Source organism: Ochotona princeps, chromosome 18 (assembly GCF_030435755.1).
Source record: "Ochotona princeps isolate mOchPri1 chromosome 18, mOchPri1.hap1, whole genome shotgun sequence".
Lineage (NCBI taxonomy): Eukaryota > Metazoa > Chordata > Mammalia > Lagomorpha > Ochotonidae > Ochotona > Ochotona princeps.
In genome coordinates, this window is record NC_080849.1 from 2,733,963 (window position 1) to 2,755,241 (window position 21,279).

A 21,279-nucleotide genomic window follows, 5' to 3' on the forward strand; every position below is an offset into this window, starting at 1 on the left:
TTTCATGCAGGATTTACATAATTAAGTGCAACATTTAGGTTATATTTAGTTTAAGCTAATTTACATATATGAACTATGGTATGAAGCATGGATCAAAGTTCAATTTTGTTGTAGTATAAATATGTGATTGCTCCCACACTGCACGTTGAAAAGACTAAATTGTTTTCACTCATTTCTGAAAAGCCGACCGGCGTGTGCTGTGGGTCAGTCCTGTGATGTGCTTTCCATTGCCGTGAGATTCTGCTCCCTGGAACGCACTGTCCAAACGTCCTGAACACTCCCACTTACATTGTCATGTGTCTGGAAGCCAGCTCGTACAAGCCCTCAAACATGGTCTTTCTTTGTCAATCTTGTTGGACTACTTCTAACATATCCATACTGATTTTAAAATCAACTTGTCAATTTTTTAAGAAGAAAAAAAAATAGTTGAGATCTGGATTGAATAGTGTGGGAAGAAGTTAACAATAATTCTTCTAATTCATGAACACGGTATATTATTCTTCGATCCATTTAATTTTTCTCAGGGGTGCTCTTAGATCGCCATCGTGAAGGTTTTCTGTAACTAAGATATCTTTCTTTAAAATAATTGTCAAATACACAGACAAGCTTATTTCTACATTCCACTACGTTCATCTTTGTCAATATAATACAATCATGATCATAACAGTCACGTAAAATTTGAAGATAGTGTAAGTGTTCCACTCTTAATACAGCGAATTCATACGCCTAGCCAGTTTAGAAATGTTGCTCGTGATGCAAATTCACAAACATATTCTTACATCTTGTTCCAGTCAAACCCACAAAGATGCTGTGGAATCTCAGGCCGAGCAGCTTTTATTCCATCTTTAGCAGATCGCTTTCAGCGAGTCATTCCTCACAGATTCTCAGGTATTTTGTGGGGGTAAAGGATGCTGTTTATCAACACCAATGCCTAACGCAAGGATATGAGTTAACTATCTCTAGGGTCTTTAAGCCTAATTTGATTGGTTTCGCAGTTTTACAAAAGGTCTTGCAAAAATATGTTGAAGAGCAAGCGCTGGAGTACAGCAGGGAAGGTCTCGGGCCACCCCATGTGAGCGTCTGGTCTGGATGTCCTGCGTTTCTGAGCCAGCTTCCTGTTACTGCGTCTGGGAGACAATGGACGACGGGGTACCTGAGTGACTGCAGCCAATCCCGACTGAGTTCCTAAGCTCTGTTTTGGGGCCGTACCTAGCCTTTAGGCTCTCCCTCTCTACCTTTCAAATAAATACACAAATCTTCATAGAAAAATAACAAAACTGTGTTCAGTAGCTCATTTAATTTCACCATTCCTGGTGTTTTTTGGGGTAGGAAGGAGCTGGTGCCGCAGCAGGACAGGGTTGGATTCTCAGCTCTGCCTGTTGAGCTTAGCTGCTGTTGCTGCTCCTGCTGCTGCTTCTCCATTTTTTTTTAAGACTTATTTATTTTTATTAGAAAGGCAGACTTACAGAGAAGGAAAGGCAGACGGCAAACAGAAAGATCTTCTATTTGCCATTTCATGTCCCACGTGGTGGCAACGGCCAGAGTTGTGCTCATCCGGGTCCCCACATGGCTATGCAGAGTCCCAAGAACTTGGACCATTCTCTGCTGTTTTCCCAAACCACAGGCAGGGAGTTGGATGGGAAATGGAGCAGCTGGGACATGAACTGGTGTCTACAGGAGATTCCTTTCACTTGGAGGAGGAGGACTAGCTTGCTGAGCCACAGCACTGACCCTGATTTTAGCTTCTTGAGAACACGCATCCTGGGAGGCAGGAGGAGACAGCTTAAATAACTGGGTCCCTGCCAAGTGGGAGGGAGATGTGCGTGCAGGTGACTGCACCTGTCCAGAGGCAGACGCAGCCCGCGGTTGTGGGCTTCCGGCAGGACACAGTATACCAGAGGAATACCCCCTCATCTCCTTTTCTGTCCCTCTCGCGAAACTTCCACCATGCTTTTATGTGAAACAATTTGAATTTAAAAACAATATTACAGTGGCGTGTATTCTCCATGATTCTAATAATTTGCAGTTTGATTACATGAAGCTAGTATCACATGGCAGGAAACTGTCAGCTGTTAGCTTGCATTTACTTTGAGATCACGCCATAGATTAAATTGTGCACTATTAAGGAATTATGAATTACGCTGACAAGGAAAAATATTATGCTACAGATATGATACTGAATTAAACCGTATGCTAAGGAAGGCTGACACATCTGAGTGATTGATGGAGTAGAAACTCCTACTCAATTAATACAAACAGCAGATTATTCAGACCTGTACATAAAAGTTAAAACTCATCATTTTATTATACATTCAAACCTATTGCACTAACAGGTGAAGGCTGCCATGGTTACAGGAGGGTGGAGCTTGCTTTCAACCAGGTACATTGCTCAGATCTCAGACTAGAACTGGGAAGAGACAGCAGAGAGGCAACAGAGCCACTGCTGGACCCATGATGGACACAGGCCAACATCTCTCACCAAATAAGGGCCTACGCCACGCCCGCTTCAGCTCCGTGTCGGGAGGAGCTGACAGAGCCTTGCTTCTTTCCTCGCCTTTCCTGTCCTTCTGCAGGTCCCTTCTTCATGTCTGCCTTTCCACTACATGGGGAGGAAAGGCCAATGCATGGAGTTTCTTCGAGTAAAAGCCATTTATATTTTTTCTATTCTCAGCTGATGTTTTCCTTCATGGATGCTCGGTGATCTAACAACAGGTAACCTGGACACTTTTAAAAACAACTTGCAGATAATTTCTTCAGAAAGATACCCTGCAGAAATACAGGGGCTCTTAGTTTATTAGTCTCAATGTACCTGTATAGTTAATAATATAAACCCAACTTCTAGACTCTCGGGTTTAAAAGTAAATTTTACATAGTTGCAACTAGAATTTGAGTGAAAATATTTATTTCCTGTTTTGAGATGAAAAAAGCACTACACTAAAACGTGTATACCTCAGGAAGGTTCAGCTTTGGCAGATGGAATTCCCGGCAGCCATGCTGCCACGTGCCCGCAGGCTAGCTGGAGACTTCCTATGTGAATAAGCACAACATGGCCACTTTCATTCCCATTTTTCCTTCACATGACCAACCTAACAGCACCTTCCCGTTCAGACTGTGCTGCTTTACCCACTGAGCTTCACAAGCAAAACTCTTTGCCAAAATGAGGAAGGGATGTGTTATATGCTCAGCAACATGGATAGGAAAGTGGACAGAGGCCGGGGAAGAGCCCCAGAACGGCTGTGGACACAGGGAGCACCCTCCTGCTCCTCCAGGGGAGTGCCTGAGCACATCTCAGCCCGCTCGCACTTCCCAGGCCGCAGGGCGGGCTGCTGCGTGTTAACATGTGCTCCTGTGCCCTTGAATCAAGGGGCTCTGACAGGCGATCAAAGCAAATCTCAGAATGGAAGATGGTCCACGTCAGCCCCTTAGACAGTGCGCACTGCAGGAGGGAATTATTTACGCAACTGGAACACTCTGGAACCCTATCTTCCTCCAAGCAGATTGTAATCTGCGTGGGTTCTCTGTGCTAAACAGGGAAACCATGTCAGAGAGAAAAGCAGCAGAGAAACAGATTTCAAATGCACCATTTCGGGCCTGAGGAGAAAAGCTGTATGTTGCTTAAATATTTTAAATTCAGCACAAAACATTAGTGCCTAGACGGAGTTTTACTAAGCTGTTTAGTTGAAGTTAACAGTCTTAAGGACTGACTTTGATATTAAAGAATCCTGTTTGATTTGTGCCACAGAGGCAGATAAATGCCAAAAAGACAGATTCCCCTGTCTGTGAGACATTGTCCTGTATGGTATAAAGTTAATAGCAAAGTAATAAGGAGCCTCTGGAGCTGACATAAAATATAAAGTTGTGCAGGCTCAATGCTGGCTGCCTGATCGATCCATCAACTGGAAGGCCAATGACTGTAGCACCCCAGCCTCCACTCTGTTGGGAGAGGGGCAGTGGCCACAAGGGGAGTCAGTGTTGTCCCCTGGGGTCACAGGAGGTAAAGTAAGGCAGACTACGATGACAGTCACACAGCAACATCTGAGCACCAAGAAACTGAACACACTGGGAAGACTACATCTCTCCTTGAGCACACTGTCCCTACAAATATCCCCAGCTTCTCCATGACCGTCTAGGACAACTGCTGCCCACTGGGTAACACCTGTCAACTCTTACACAGAATCCTGACAGGAATGGCTACGCAGGGGGCTCCTATATATCTGAAATGGAGTTTTCATGTTCCATTTCATGTTTCTAGCATTATGCTAAACACTGGAAATTTCACTTTGTTCACTAATAGGTCCTACTCCAAATGAGGTCTGAATCAAAGGCCTTAGCTACTAAAAGGAATGGCACATATCAATTTTCAGTGATTTTAAAATTCTATATTGGGCAGTGCAACCGCCTCTACATCTACTAAATATATTAAATGAAGACTCATAATACAGGAGATAATATGCTTTTATTTCATGTCACTTGGGGTATGACTACCAAACTCAGCCATTTTCACAGAAAACAAAGCTATCAATTGGGATACCTTACGACTTATTATTTAAATCTTGAAACATTCAATAGTGGTGGTTCTGCGAATAATTACAAGGGACAACTGCCACAGATAAGCAATGTCTGAGTTATGTATAATTTAGATTGATGAAAATAATTACTTCTGAGATCCATTAGGCTACACCAAGTGGGTAATAAAAATTTTGAAAAATGTTTACACATTTCACCCCTGTGGGTGCATGGCACGGTGGGCAGTGGGTATCGTCTCCATGTACATAACCATTTCTTACGTTGCTGCCTCACTGTTACCTACTCTACAATAGCAAGAATCACAGAAACAGCAATGATTTCAAACCATACTTGACTGCATATGAACTCCTGAACAGGAGAGGACGAGGCCTGCAGGAAGACAGAGCGGGTAGCTGCAGAGGGAGGGAGAGCAGGACTGGGTGGGTGAGAGAATAATGACTGAGACGCAGGTCACAGGGACTCCCTGCTTCCTACCTCCTAACCCACGGTGGAGCCACGGCTACAGAGGAAAGGCTTCCATGCCAAACTGGTTTTTTTCTCCCACTTAACATGAATTTACTAAGGACACTAGATCTCTCAAACATGTAGCATGACTTCTTTTTAAACATACACTAAAAACCACACCGATTAAACTTTACATTATGCCAACAGGACTTTCTATAAGCTGGCAGGCAAAGTGACAGAGCAAAGTCCAGCAGAAAGGTAAGTGACGAGGTGGAGCAGGGTGGCTGTCGCGCCGGTCCCTGCAGAAAGCAGCCGGGATGGAGCCAGGACTGACCTGTGTGCTGTCGGCGGTGCTTGGTGAGGGCGTGCCGGGTCCCGCCGGCAAAGCCGCAGAGGTCACACAGAAACGACTTCTCGCCTGTTGCAACAATAAACAGATGAGGGACTGCAGAGGTCACAGATCATTAAAACATATCTATCAAGGCTTTCAGGGTTACTAATTCCTCCAATCAAATGTTTCCATGTAAATATGTCAAATGGGAATGAAATTACCACTGCGGTTTATTGACTGTGATAAAATCTGAAAAGCACCACTGAACATAATTACATACTTGTCAGACCCATAAAAATTAGCTTTATTATCAATGGAATGGTTTTGTACAACTTCATTTCTGGTAGATGTCTTCCAGATGGGGCTGCTCTACGCACTTGAACAGTTTTCATGCATACCCTGATATTTTACAATCCCCATACATCTGGTCTTTCTAAGCTGAGTACGGATTGGTTGGAATAGTTACTATACTGCATCTATGAGTCTGTGTAAATGGAACATACCGAATGTTCTGAATACTTAAGGACACTGAGTTAGCTTTACTTGAGTCTATCAACAATATCTTTAGTCACTTCGCACTTAGTAATATGAATTAAATGATTTCCTTGAAGGTCCAAAGTAACAATAAAATCTACATTATTCAGTATCAGTAGCTCTTTCTTAAAATTCCATAGCATAAAAAAGAAGCCTAGTGATTGACAGAGAAATTATCCAAAAATTCATTTTATTATGCAAAGATAGCTCTATACTGGAAACCTCTGCAACAATGAGACAGAAAACGCTCATTTCTTAAAATCTTGTTTATACAAGCCAAGAGCAGTAAGTCCACAAGACTCAAAATGGAACAAAATGCGAACGCTGGAGAGATTCAGTGAAATTATAAAATACTTTCCAGAAATACAGTAAATCACTGTATGTGTCCTAGGCACTTCATTTATGTAGATGTTAAATGCAACAAGTCCTTGCAGAGTGCGCCTGTGTCAGCCTGCGTGTTCCAGACATTCTGGTACCACAACAGAAGCTGTCCTTGCAGCACTGTGGACTCTGCAACTTCCGTAAAGGGGGAGACAAACAGGAAATACAGGAAGCCAGATTATCATGAAGAACCAAACGGATTTTCAGAATTCAATGAGCAACATGTTAATACTGTGAATTTCAAATAAAATATGTTTAAACTTATTTCCTAATGGTATGCCAGAATTTGCATTCAAAAAAAAAGCCAAATCTGAACATTTTTATTACCTTTACTTTTCTATTGAGTGGCTAAGCTTACTCTTTGGTATCATTATTCCAATATAAAAAGGATAGAGGAGATCTGTGAAGAATAAAGTTTAATTATAACCACTCATTTAATTATTTAATCAATTTCAAATATAAATCTAACTAGCTGTATTATCAATTAAATAACATTGAGAACAGACTCTTTTTTAATCCCTAAAGACAATTTGTTCATTAATATTAACACATCACTGTCGTCAAGGCACAATGTTATCAGTAACTCTAAGGGTGCTAACTTTCTGTGGGAACATGTGTTTGTGCCAGAGAACACAACTGCATGCGCAGGTGCCTTCACGCATTTACCTGGTGCTGGGTGGCCATGGGAACCCAACCTCCAGAACTGCCAATGAGGTGTTAAACAAAAGTGTTCTTCCTTTCTGTCATTTTATAAACTTCTTTGTGCATAATATCTTTCTTACAAAATAAAACTGTTATCAGGCATAGATAACTTCTCATGATCTTTTTATTCTCTATAAGTAGTTATGAGAGGTATTCAAAAGATTTTAAAAATTTATTTATTTACTATTTTTATTGCAAAGGTAGATATACAGAGAGGAGGAGAGACAGAAAGGAAGATCTTCCGTCCAATGGTTCACTCCCCAAGCGGCCACAATGGCTGGAGCTGAGCAAATCCGAAGCCAGGAGCCAGGAACTTCTTCCAGGTCTCCCACATGGGTGCAGAATCCCAAGGTTTGGGCCGTCCTTGACTGCTTTCCCAGGCCACAGCAGGGAGCTGGATGGGAAGCGAGGCTGCCGCATTATGAACCAGGATATGGGATCCCGGTGTGTTCAAGGCGAGGACTTGAACCATTATGCTATCATGCTAGGCCAGGTATTCAAAAGATTTTATGGGAAATACATCTTATGAAAAAGATCATCTGTGGATTTCAATACTGTAGTACATCAAATAAAATTTATGTTTTAATTCCATTTTCCCACAAAATTTTTGAAGTCCCTATGTACATATTCTATGGATATTGTTTTATTCCTTCTCTTATTCTTTGTACAGATACAAACATAAAATTATTACTTTTTCATATGAGTCTAGATACAACAGTGACCTTGATTTTTTGATAGGTAGAATTTTATCTAGGAAACTAGTTCCAATGTATTGTATGTCACATTTACCTTGGTGGCCTGATTTGTTTTTTCCTTCTAAGTTCAATTTCCACTTTTTGTTTGTTTGTATTTTATTTTTCAGCAGTAGAGGGTTAGGGTTGTACAGTTAGCAAATAGTAACAAGGTTTTGCTGAAAAAAAATTTTAAGAAAAAAAATACAATATTCCACTCAGTGCAGAGGAGTTCATTTAACAAGGCATATTTATATGATAGCAGAGATATAATGGGGGCTTCTTTTTGTAACAACTTGAATTAGTTTCAAGTGTGCCATTTTGCATTCAAATGTAGAAAGACATGGAAACCAATCCTTTATTTTCTATTAGAAAACAGCCACTGTCCCCTATCTCTCATTATGGTGCAGACTACAAGACCTAACAACAAAAATCCATATTATTGATCCAGCCAAGTCTCCACAATTATTCTTTAGAAGGAAACGCCGACGATAAATTACATCTGCACTGGCTTTTCATCTGCTGTTCGATATAAGTGATCTCTCAGGGCAGGCTGGAGACCTTAAATCGTCAACACCCTTGTCAAGGAAGCTAAGGAGGCCTGGGCTGCCCACAAACTGCGGCAGGAGAACTTTTAACCTATAATTTCTAACAATAATACAGGATTCTCAGCAATCAGGAAGCACTGGAAGATGCTGATTAAAATTTATTTTCCCCCATGAAACTAAATGTATTCTGAGAAGTCCGAGCAGAAAGAAAAACAGCGAAATATGAGTCGGTTCACAGGAATACTGATGAGAGAAGTGCTGTCAGAGAGAAGCTGGTGAGGAGGTCTGGCAGCCACTGTACTCAGACAATGAGAACCAAGGGCTCGAGCTGGGAGACCCCACCAGCTGCTAACGGGGTGCGCGCGTGCTGAGGCCCACCACTAGAACTCCGAGCGCCAGGCCAGGCAGACTCTCCCCACAGCTCTGTGCCGGCCACGCAGTCTGGAGAACGTTCTGCTGCAAAGGTAGGGCTATCTAGACTATCTATGCACAGTCTAGATCTGATATCAAAACTTTTAGATCTGATATCAAAACTTTTAGATTGATATCATCCTCCTCTGAAGAAAAACCCTGACTCAAAAGTTTTTTGAAGGGCACACAAAACCAAGATTCATCAGTGTTCAAAAAAAAATTATGGGATTTAGATTACATCAGCAACAAAACACAAGACTTGCTCTCTTCAAAAATTGAATCTCCCCTAAGGAGTGACACACACACACACACACGTATATATGTATTCACAAACACACAAGCTTCCAAGTACAAGCTGATGTGGGTAACACGCACATATGCCCACAAATGTGCTCACAGACATATGAACATGTCTCCTCACAATTCGAAGCATGCCTAATCGGCCGTGAACAGCACCATGGCCCTGTGACTGTAACTGATTTTCACATCAATCAGTGCAATCACCAGGACACCACCCCCGCAGACGACCCCGCACACCTGTGTGCGTCCTGTAGTGGTCTTTCATGGCAGAGGCCGTGAGGAAGGAGTAGTGGCAGGTGGGCCAGCTGCACTTGAACGGCTTTTCCCCCGTGTGGAGCTTCATGTGGTTGTTGAGGGCCCACTTCTCCGTGAAGCTCCTATCACACAAGTGGCATGTAAATTTCCTGCAGGGAGGAAAGAGAGAAGAATGTAAATGCGGCCTGCACGGCGTCGCCAGGGCCCCAGCAGAGCAGGCCGTAACCCTCAGCTCGGCGAGCACTGCAGGCCTGGTCTGTCATGTCTGTATAAGCAGGCATTGATTTTTCTGTCCAGGCCTGGCACTTCAGCCATTTATTCTCTGCTTTGCGGTTGGGCCCAACGGGTTTGAAAAATTCTGTTACAGTCCAGTCACCCCTGAGGCAAAAGTGAGAATAGATTTCACCTGTGTAGGCCTACACCACTTATCCAGGGCACGGGCTGTCAGAGCAAAGGCTAAATGAAATGCTATCCATACTCAACGGCTCAGACAAGCCCTGCTGCCCGAGAGGCGGGTGCCGGGGCTGAGGGAACCGCAAAGCAGAGGAACCCCAAGAAGATTCCCAGAATGTGGCGTCCTGCATCACCACAAGGAATATGAAGTGCCGTTGGACAGAAACAGAAACACAGTGTATCTACAGCTTTTACAGGACAAGTCTGGGGAAAAAAGAAACTAATCAGCTCTTGTATGAAAAAAAAAAAAAAGAACTTATACAAGAAAACCTTTCTCATTCACATTCAAGGCTTAAGATGTTTTAACACTTATAACAACAATAGGAATATGAACCATACGCTAGACTATTAATACTTTTTCTGATGGCTCTTCAGTCCCTATTCACTCATTTATAAAATCATATAAGCATTTAAGTTTTACCTCCAAAGTGTCAGGACAATGAAGATAAACTAAAAATAAATTAAAATTCAAGTTTCACACTACAATATCTTAGTACATGGATTAGTACATTTAGTATGTGGGCCCAACACACAGAGACCATGGCAACCAGATATGGTTATCACAAGCTGGACTGTGCTTTTACTCAGTGCCAGGCAAGACTCAACTTCACCGGGTCTGTGTTTTAAATGATGATCCAAATAAGGAGAAGCAGATTGACTGCCCAGTGTCACAGAAGGCCTTTCTTTATATGTATTATAAAATATATTTTATATTTTCATGAAATCACACCTTATAAATAAAAGTGCAAATTCTAAATATTTTTAAAATTCCATGATCTTTTCATATTAAAAGATTAAAATGGTCAGGCTATTATTCCACATAATTTATGTTTAAAGATACTACAGTTACACCCATTAGTACACACTTACTTTGAAATTACTAAGCCATTTGATCAATGGTTATAGATACAGAGAATGACAAATGTAAGTAAATACTTTGAAATGCACTGTAAAAAAGATCATGTCCGTATTTCTCTTTGATGGGTCTTCATGCCTTTAACATTTCAAAACCGTGGCAGGGATCTTATTTCCAAGAAAAATTCCCCTATCTACTTATTTCTTCATGTACTTATTGGGGATTTAACCTTTTGCTACAAGAAATAAATAAGGAGGTTAAGTACACATTATCTTTTTTTAAAGATTTATTTTATTTTTCTTGCAAAGTCAGATGTACAGAGAGAAGGAGAGACAGAGAGGAAGATCTTCCATCTGATGATTCATTCCCCAAGTGACCACAACGGCCGGTGCTGTGCCAATCTGAAGCCAGGAGCCAGGAACTTCTTCCGGGTCTGCCACGTGGGTGCAGGGTCTCAAGACTTTGGGCTGTCCTCCACCGCTTTCCCATGCCACAGGCAGGAAGCTGGATGGGAAGTGGGGCTGCTGGGATTAGAACTAGTGCTCATATGGGATCCTGGCGCATGCGAGACAAGGATTTATCTTCTAGGCCACCATGCCAGGCCCAACATTATCTTTTAACAAAGAGTCTCTGCAGACTGTATAACAACTTTATGAATGACAAAGCAAACACTTCAACAAAATTACATCTATGAAACCTCAATATATGTACTCTGTTACTGATATTTAATAAAATGGTTAAACCAAATCTTAGAGCCTTTTGTGAAACAACAAAGCCAGATAAACACAATGATTGCCACTTGAATTGCAGCAAACACCCCATGTTCTACCATGAGTTCCCATGCTGGCACTTCGAAAGGAATTGCAAGCATTATCATGGAAGCTGTTCTTGGAAGAATTCCAACCTACTCATTTGTAGGATGTGGCTTGGAACTGCACAATTCTGAATCTCAGGTGCTCTACGGGACATGCAGCTTCACCACTCAGCAGGCTTGCGCACAGCTCCACAGCCCCACGTCCTGGTCCTGCCTTCAGCAGCATGGCATGAGGACTGCAGGTTAGAACCGAGGGCACGCACGGGCACAGGTGGGCAGAGCCCCACGTCCTGGTCCTGCCTTCAGCAGCATGGCATGAAGACTGCAGGTTAGAACCTAGCGCACAGGCAGGAAGGACTGTGTGCTGTAAATGGACATAAAGAACCCCTCAACATCCACTATTCTAGAACACAAAGAGTAATCAAGGAAGAAAACAGTTGTGTCTTTGAGGAAATACATGCTAACAGGAAGAAAAACCACTCACAAAACTCAACATTAGACAACAAACTAGAAAAAACAAGACCATCCAGGAAGGCTGCCGTGGCAGCATGCAGGGAGATACTAGGCGACAGATGCTAAGATTCCACAGCGCCGGAAAGCACAGGCCAGGACGCGGTCAGCCCACTGGGATGGTGAACCTCCCTCCACAGTCGCGATGCCACTCCCCAAATCACCATGGACAGGTACAGACTTGTGAACTGCATAAGTAGCATTAAAGTTATACATTTCTTGCTTAATTAAATTTATGACTTATTAGAGAGACTTCATAAAAATGCAGCATGAAAATGAAGAGACTGCTACAGTACATTACTGAAGAATTAAGATCAGCAGAAACGCAACTTGAAAATGTGTCACACAGGGGTCCAAAAGAACATGGTTTCCTTCTTACCCTTCAGGGCAGAGATTGCTGACAGTGGCGCTTCAAGGTGATAAAGAGAACTCGAATGAAGGGTTCCCACGCCTGGTGCTCCCGTCACAGGACACGGGCACTAGGGAGCCAGGCTCCACACTCACCACTCCCGTCACAGGACACGGGCACCAGGGAGCCAGGCTCCACACTCACCGCTCCCGTCACAGGACACGGGCACCAGGGAGCCAGGCTCCACACTCACCGCTCCCGTCACAGGACACGGGCACCAGGGAGCCAGGCTCCACACTCACCACTCCAGTCAGTCTGCTCTCCCTCCTGAGCATGCTTGTGTTAAGTACCAAAAGTGGCACATTTCAAACGCACACAAACACTAACATACACAGATAACAACCATTCTATTGTATTTTTCCACATACCATTGGGATTTTAAGATTTTAAAATTTTAGTCACACATAAAATAATTTACAAAAGCAGCTTTAACTGCCACCGAGAAGTGTGCCCAGCAAGAGGTCAGCACTCAGACAGGGCACGAAGCCTCTGGATGAGAAGCAGCCCTCACACAAGAAAGGACCCGCGTGTGTAATCTATAAGGCTCATGAAGAAGCAAGGAGACGACACTGACATGGGAAAGGGGCTGCGTATGGCCTGCCCTTACCATGGGCTTCACTAGATTTTTCTGTGATACAAGCAGAAATTAAAAACAAAGGAACAAGGAAGATCAAGGTGTCTCAGCAGGAATGGAAGTAGTTGGAAGGAAGTGCAGAGGTGGAAGGCCCATTTTTGGGGGTGATTTCTAATGTGGAAGTCGGACATAATTCTTACCAACCGGTGTTACGGCACAGGGGGTTAGGCCTCTGCCTGGGAAGCTAGCACTCCACCTTAGCATCATTTCTAGGGCTGGCTGCTCCACTTCCGAGCCAGCTCTACGCTAAACCTGAGAGCAGCAGCAGATAACCAAATGCTTGGGCTAGCTGCCACCACAGGAGACCTGGCTGGTCCAACTCCAGCTTTGGCAGCCATTTGGGGAATGAACCAGGAGACAGAAGGGAGATAAGCTCTCTCCCTGTATCTGTCTCAGCCTTTGAAGTAAATAAATAAATCTTTAAAACAAATGGGCCCTGCACAGTGGCACAGTGGCTAAATGTGCATGCACCACGATCCCATGTGGAAGCTGGTTCATGTCCTGGCTGCTCTACTACTTAGTTACTTACTACTACTGCTGTCTAAAGAGCAGAGAAGCATCACTTCTCGACCTTTTGGCTAAGACCAAGTGTAAATAGCAGACAAGTTACATCAAAACATTTGGCTTATGTTTGAGTTGCATCTGTATCCCTCTACAGTACTACAATCAGCATTCAAAAATGCAATTCTCTACTTCACTTCATCAAATTCTACTTTAAATATCTTAAATCCAAGTAGGTGAATTTTTCATGCTATTAGAAACATAAGAAAAATTATGTGAACATTTCACTGAAATATATAGAAAAAGTATTTGCCCTAAAACAGTAAGATATGTTTCCAGGATATATTTATACTGATTCCTAAGCTGTTCTAGTCAGGATAATCTGGAGTAATAATGTCCTAACAATGCTTTTAAAAACACATTCAAAACCAGTCTTTTACCCAAGGAAGTTCAGTGAAGCCAGAATCCCAGAAAACTCTTCCAGATGTACAAGTCTGTGAAAGAAAAAAATTCCACCAACAAAATTTAAACAATCTAGGGGTTGGCACTGTGGCACAACAGTTACGGAAGCATCCCACAGGAAAGCACCGTGTCAGGCCCCGGCTGCTCTAACTCTGATGCCTGGGATGACCGAGGAGGACAGACCGCCTGGGCCCCTGGCACCCAGTGGGGAGAGCCAACGAAGGATGAGGCCCTGCCTCGGACACGGGGGAGGAGAGCAGCCGAGGGAAAGCCTCTCACTCCAGCTTGGGCACTCTGTCTTGTCATACCTCTTCTCTCTCTGTCATGCTGCCTGGTCAAACAAATAAAAATCAATCTTAAATAATTTAAGCTATCTAAAATATCTGCCAGGTGGGGAGTACATAAGTAATGAGTTTAATCACAAAGTCAACTATCACAGTGCAGTGACTTTGTTAGCAGGGACTGCATTTATGTCAGCACAGGTACGATAAAAACTGTAATATCACTCAAACAACAAGGAAGGTACAGAAAAAAATAACTTATCTCAAACATCTGTTATAAATGTTGGCTCTTTGTAAAAAGAGAACAATGCCAAAAACATAGGAGTATATGTTAACATCTTCTCAAAAGAATTTTTTAAAAATTTTCATAAGCCAAGATGAGATTTTAAAGACTCAAATGATATGTCTTATCTTTTCTACATGACATATTAGTCCAGTACTGTCAAGTTAACAACGAAGTCACACTCACTTCTACAAAGCACACACCAAGGTGTTAAGACGTGGAATGCCACAAAAGAAAATATCATCAAATACAAAGTTGATTTTGTTGAAACAGATAAACATTACAGTTACTGTCATGCAAAATGTGACAGAGACATTTGCAGACTCAAACTTATTATTGTAAAATGAAACTAGCATTCAAAAAGTTAACTGACAGGCAATGCTATTCTCTGTGAATAAACACAATCTGGCATTGTGAAAACAACCCAAAGTTTACACAAACCTAGCAAAACAGCCCACTGAACTAGCAAGTGCCTCACCAATTTCCAAATTACTCAGACGCCACCAATGCACAGGCAGTTTCTTTAGGATAAAAGCCCCTTTCTCAAATAATCAGTTTAACAATTATAGAATAATGCACCAAGAGAAGAAATGGAAATGATGTGGTCTTTGCCCAGGAGGGTTACCATAGGAATTTCTGCTGGGCTGCACATACAACAGAGAAATAGTCACTTTGTTGAACAAAGAGGCCCGGCACAGAGCATAGAAAGACAAGCACCGAGAGCAGCAAGAAGACTCCAGAACTCACGGGAGCACCTTCTGCCCAAACGCACCCGAACGAGGAGCTCACAAAATCAGCAAGGTCCAAAACTTCAGCCATAACACACCTAGTATCTGTCCATTTAAGCTGAAATCTTTACATTGTTTATGGCCAAGAAAAGATCTGTGTAAAAATATGTAATATTCTCTTACATAAAGTACTCCTTCACATTATATATACTAACATTATATATACTAACATTATTGCACAGTAATCTGGTGCATTTAATTTCCATGAAATGGTAAAAGTACTATGTATTAATGCTTAAATAAAACATGCAACTTAAAATCACCTGAGAAGTAAAAATCTGTCACTGTTTTCTCTGGGCTGAATAATCAAAACATTATGCAGAAATCTAAGTAATACCAAGAACGTTAAGACTCCTGAAAACCAGCCTGGCCCATCTCCTGTGTGTGTGCCTGTGCAGGTGCCTGCGGGCACACAGAGGCTAAACAAAAACATTGCCTCAACGACTTCAGTTACATTCTGAAGGTAAACATACTACATAACATGTTAAATTAATATGTTAGATTACATTATACTTTGAGAGTTGCATGTTCCAAATATTATCTAAAACAAGTATAATTTATATTAAAAAAAAAAACCACAAAAGCATAAGATCAGTAAGGTTTCACTTTCTAAATTAAGCCCGGAAAGCTACAGAGTAGCTTCCAGAATAAAGCCCAATGCTCCCTGGAGGGCTTTTACACAGCACACAAGGGAGCCTCCAACTCAAGCCAAAGGTCTGCAGTAGGTGTGTGCCTAATTAACAAGCTAGATCCTTGCTCACTAGTTAGAAAAGAAATTGAACCCCACTCATGCTGAAGCCTGTCATCTTTAAATCTCCTATCACTCAAGTTCTGAAAGCTGTGTGAAACGTGTTCCTGGCTCTTTCAGTTCAATTCAAGGGTTGAAAAGCTTTTTGTTAAAATAACTTCTGGGATTTAATCTACTAAACTATTCTAAGGAAACACATTCAAAGATTACAACTGCTACGTTCTCAAAGAATTGAATTTGTCCAAATCTATGAACAATTCTTCAGCAGAGAAATCACAGCCTCTGACTCAGCTGAAACCATCACATTAAGTTTAGCTGGTATTTCCCTTATTGCACTATTTGCCCCAGTACTTGTCAGTACAATAGTGGGTGAGATCAGGGCTTAGGCAGGTGTAAATGACCAGAGAGGAAATACTTTCCATATAAGGGCCGTAAGACTGCCACAACTATTTGACTGACACAGCATAGAGGAAGCTATAGAGACTATGTGAGTCAGTGAGTACTGCTGTTTTCCAACAGAACTTAGAAAAGCAGGCATTAGGCCTGAAGGGGCCTGCCAGCCCCAGCTGTCAGTCTCTGCTTCAGGTCCCATGGCCCCAGCCTGGCCACACCATGCAAGCTGAACCAAACAGCGTGTAGAGGCCCAAACTGATTTCCTTGGGCAAACAAAGCTCCACTAAGACCCCCCCTAGGAACAGGAGGAGCTGCTTTACCTCCAAAATGGTTCCTGGTTCTCACGGGAATTTAAAACCCCACCTTAATAACAGGTGGGAGGAATTATAACGCATATGAGACCCATTCGAGTCACAGGCTCTCCTGTCCTTTCAACTGTACCACAGGGCCAGAGGGCTTCAAAAGTTGAAACAATTTTAAATAACCATGGAAGTCAAGTCTGGAAGAACAAGACATATATTAAATTGCCACAGTGCTCTAGTCTGGACTAAATGAAATTTTATTGCTTCAGGTTAAGTAAGAAAATACTGGATTTATGTAAGGAAGGTTAAAATAGTAGTTACAAATATGGGGCTAACATTACTGTTTAAAGAACATACAAAGATAATTTCTTTTAAACCATTGTTCTTGCTGATTAACAAAATTTGGGAAAAAGTGAAAGAAAAAAGTCAGGGCCTACTGAAACCTTCATCCCAAATGCCTTCATTTTCCACTTTTACTGCTTATAACACAACTCTAAAATCTTCAGATAATTATATATCTGCTACTACTATATCTATCAATCAATTTACTTACTATGTGTCCAGCAATGATCCATGCTATGTCCAATTCTACAAATAAACCAAAAACGTCTTTTTGCTCCCAGAAGGAATTTTTAATTCATTGGTCAATGGTATTGTCAGTGAAATAATTAGAAAACAAACACATGAACACACCAGCATGAGACTTTTAAAGATGCTGTAAGAGCTATTGAGAAAAAGCATCTGTAAAGAGATTGAGATTGTTGGGAAAGTATCAGTAAATGCAGCTGAAACGTTATGAAAGCCTTTCTGGAACAGGTGAGGCACACTGATGGCTGCCCAGGGACTGGGGACGAGGGGCTGGTCTGCTCCGGACCCAGCATGTCCCCCAGGCTTCAGCCTGGGACAGGAGGGGCCACAGGAGCCAGTTACATCACCGACCTGGCGGGATTCGAGTCGACCCATGGCACACCTGAATGGACATTCCTTACAGAGTTGGGGCACAGACAGCCCCTTTGCCTGCGCACGTGTCTATGGGAGTATAAAACTCCTCGACATGTATCTCAGCTGCCCTTTTCGCCTCCGTCTTCCTTCCCCTCTGTGCGAAGGGGCTCAGGAGCGGATTTTCCAATAAAGTTTCCATTACAACTCTGAACAACTTGCCGATATTATTCCACCAGCAGGTGGGCAGTCGGTGGTCACCATCTAACACACACAGCACAAGACAGAGAAAGCTATATGACTTCAACGCTACAATTCAAATGATCCTGATCAGCCAGCAGTGTTTATCTCTGTTAATAGACAATCAGCTTCTTTTTCTTTTTCTTTCTCTTTTCCTCTCTTCTCCTCTTCATTCCCCTCCCCTCCACTCTCTCTCTCTGCCTCTGTTGTGCTTGTTTTCCACAATTATTTGCCTGTCACTTTCTAGGGAAGTAATTGTGGGTTTATCCTTCACAGATATCAAAAGCAAAGAGATACAGCGCCAATGCGTACAGCCTACAGATAGGGGTTTGTGGAGAGGAGACCAAAGCTGGACAAAGCCCTCAGTGTACCACACCCCAAGCAGCACACCAGCTAAAGCAGAAGTGGAGGTAGTGCAGGTAGGTGCCTAATCTGATCTGCAAACAGGTGATTTCAGAGAAGGAAGAACTTGAACTATTTCATTTACAAGGCAATAGGTAATGCAAACTGAGCATTACTGTCTTTACATGTCAAAGGCAGCTTTTACTAAGTTTTAAGACAACACTGCTTTTTTTTTTAAGTTTTATTTATTTTTATTGCAAACTCAGATACATACAGAGAGGAGGAGACACAGAGAGGAAGATCTTCCATCTGATGATTCACTCCCCAAGTGACCTCAATGGCCTGTGAAGCGCCTATCTGAAGCCAAGAGCCAGGAGCTTCCACCTGGTCTCCCACACAGGTGCAGGAAACCAAGGCTTTGGGCCATCCTTGACTGCTTTCCCAGGCCACAAGCAGGAAGCTGGATGGGAAGGAGGACTGCTGGGATTAGATCCCAGCGAATTCAAGGCAACGACTTTAGCCACTAGGCCACCATGCTGGGCCTGACATTGTTTCAAGAGGGCAAGATATAGTATTAGAATGAATTAACAAATATCACTAAGAATGATTTCACCAATAAAACTGAAAATAGCAAAAAGAAGTGAAATTTGAATGAGGAAAAATTAACCATAAAATCACTGCTACAAACATTATTTTAATATATTAAGCAGACCTGGGTTATAAGTAAAAGCTCTGAACAAAATGTGTCTCACTTCAAATAACTTATCACAGGGTAACTCATCAGTAAGCTACGATTATATGGAATTTGTAAGGCACTGAAAGGACTTCATACTACAGTGCTATAATACCATGTCAAGAAAATGGTTATAAAATTCTAGTTGTACAAATGTACTATAGTACAGAAAAATATTGTACATTCAATTAGAGTAAACGATTTCAATCTCCTTTTGCTGATAAAGTTTATCATTTCTCAGAAAAAATACAACTTACTTCTTTCTACCCAATAGATTCAGAAGTAATATTTAGGATCAGATAGTTATGGTACGATAGATTGAGCACTTAACAAATGGTTAGCCTTGGTACAATTTTTCCAAGAATGAGCTGCACCATGCAATTTTTAGTCCTACTACCCATTTGAGTCAATACCACCTTAAGAATTGTTTCCTTGTTAATTCTTTGAGAGGCAGATACGGATAGAGCTCCAATCTACAAGTTCACTGCCCAATGCCTGCACCAGTCAGTGCTGGTAAGGTCAAAGGCCGAGCCAGGAGCTCAGGCCAAGTCTCTGACCCAGTGATAAGAACCATCACACGAGGGCCTGCCTGCTGCTTCCGGGAAGGAAGTGGATATCAAGAGCAGAATTAGGACTCAGACTAGGGCTCCATCAGAAGCCTAAACGCTTACTCCTAGACTTGTTCTTCCTAAAACCACTGTGCTCTAACACCTTTTCATTTTCTTTTTCATCAAGGCTTAGAGCACTAGTGTACAAGAAACAGCAAATCAAGAAAATTGTCTAGCTGAAAAAATTTAAAACTTTTAAGAGGCGATTAATCGAGTTCACAATTATATAAAAAAGTAACCACAGGGCCCGGCGGCGTGGCCTAGCGGCTAAAGTCCTTGCCTTGAAGCCCCGGGATCCCATATGGGCGCCGGTTCTAATCCCGGCAGCTCCACTTCCCATCCAGCTCCCTGCTTGTGGCCTGGGAAAGCAGTTGAGGACGGCCCAAAGCTTTGGGACCCTGCACCCAAGTGGGAGACCTGGAAGAGGTTCCTGGTTCCCGGCAGTGGGTTGGCACGCACCAGCCTGTTGTGCCTCACTTGGGGAGTGAATCATCTGATGGAAGATCTTCCTCTCTGTCTCTCCTCCTCTCTGTATATCCGGCTTTCCAATAATAATAAATCTTTTTTAAAAAAAAAAAAAAGTAACCACAACAAGCCAGCAAACCTGGGCAGGCCCAGCGGAAAAGAACACCGAATACTTTCAAAAGTCTACTTTTCGCAAATGGGGGAATCAGGAGTAATCCTAACAACCTCTTAACAGGAGGTCATGTGCATAGAGCAGGGAGGGGTCCTCAGAGTGGAGCAGGAAGACAGGAGGAGGCTTTTTATCCCAACCCTGAAGACTCCTAGATCCTCACCAAGAACTATCAGTATGAGCACCGAGGACTACATCCCCACTGCCAAGGAGACCACGGGGAAATGGAGTGCCTTCGGAGACCATGAACTCTGAGGTTACCCACCCCCATTTGGATCTACCACATGGGATGGAAGAAGCCCAAATCCTGCCTTGCAGGATCCAAGGTCATTGGAACAACAACCAGGAGTACTGAGCGGTCCGCAGAAACAGAAGAACAGTAAACTTCCTTCGAGACTAGGGAGAGGAGCTTTCTCTGGTCCTTGCCTGCTTCCAATTTTGGGTCCCCACCCCCTCTCGTAATAACCATCAGCAGCGCTCCAGAAACCCCTCAAAACAAACAAACAAACTAGAATAGACAGACAGAGAACAACAAGGAAAGCTTAGAAACAGACAGGAAATGATCAGCGGGGATGCACTTATAACTCACTGGGTGGGACACAAAGATTAGTTACTCCTCACTGGGGTATGGAAGATTTCTCTGCACACCCCTCCTAAAACTGCTCACCTAAACAGCTGACATATATCCTGTTATAATTATAGAGTTAGACCACCTGAAAAACAGCCAGGTTCAGCGAAAACATGCTTCAATGCTATAAACTGCTAAAAACTAAAATTAAAATAGGCACGAGACAGCTGAATAGCAATCTAAGCCATTTTAAGGTATAGAACACGGTTGAATGTAAACCAAAATTGAAATGTCTATGAAGAAGTCACACGTTGTGGTTGAGAACCTGCATTTTCCTATTAACATATTGGTTAATCAATACCATGTCAATTAATGCCACAATGTTGTAAATGGTTAGAAATATTATGTTGGGGCTTTTAATTGATTGGGATGATACTCTGCCAGCTCTACCTTCAGACCAGAGATGGTCTCACCAAGAAACCATTGTACTTACCAGGACAGTAAGATGCTGGACTTTATGCTTGGTAAACACCTCCAATGAAAGAATGTCAACTGAATTTGAACTATGGAAATGCAACCAGGTGGAGCAATCCGCTGTTGGGGGAGGGTGTGGGGAG

At 42.5% G+C, this 21,279-nt stretch overlaps 1 protein-coding gene across 1 annotated transcript in view; it reads right to left on the bottom strand.

Annotated features, from left to right (window-relative positions):
- Window positions 1-21,279, bottom strand: part of ZNF407 (zinc finger protein 407) — a 399,980-nt gene that overhangs the window by 164,947 nt on the left and 213,754 nt on the right. Inside the window, exons 5-6 of the mRNA XM_058676858.1 lie at window positions 9,147-9,313; window positions 5,306-5,389 (exon numbers count right to left, since the gene is read on the bottom strand). Of these exons, the coding sequence (XP_058532841.1) occupies window positions 5,306-5,389; window positions 9,147-9,313 (251 nt within the window). The remainder of the gene's footprint in view (window positions 1-5,305; window positions 5,390-9,146; window positions 9,314-21,279) is intronic.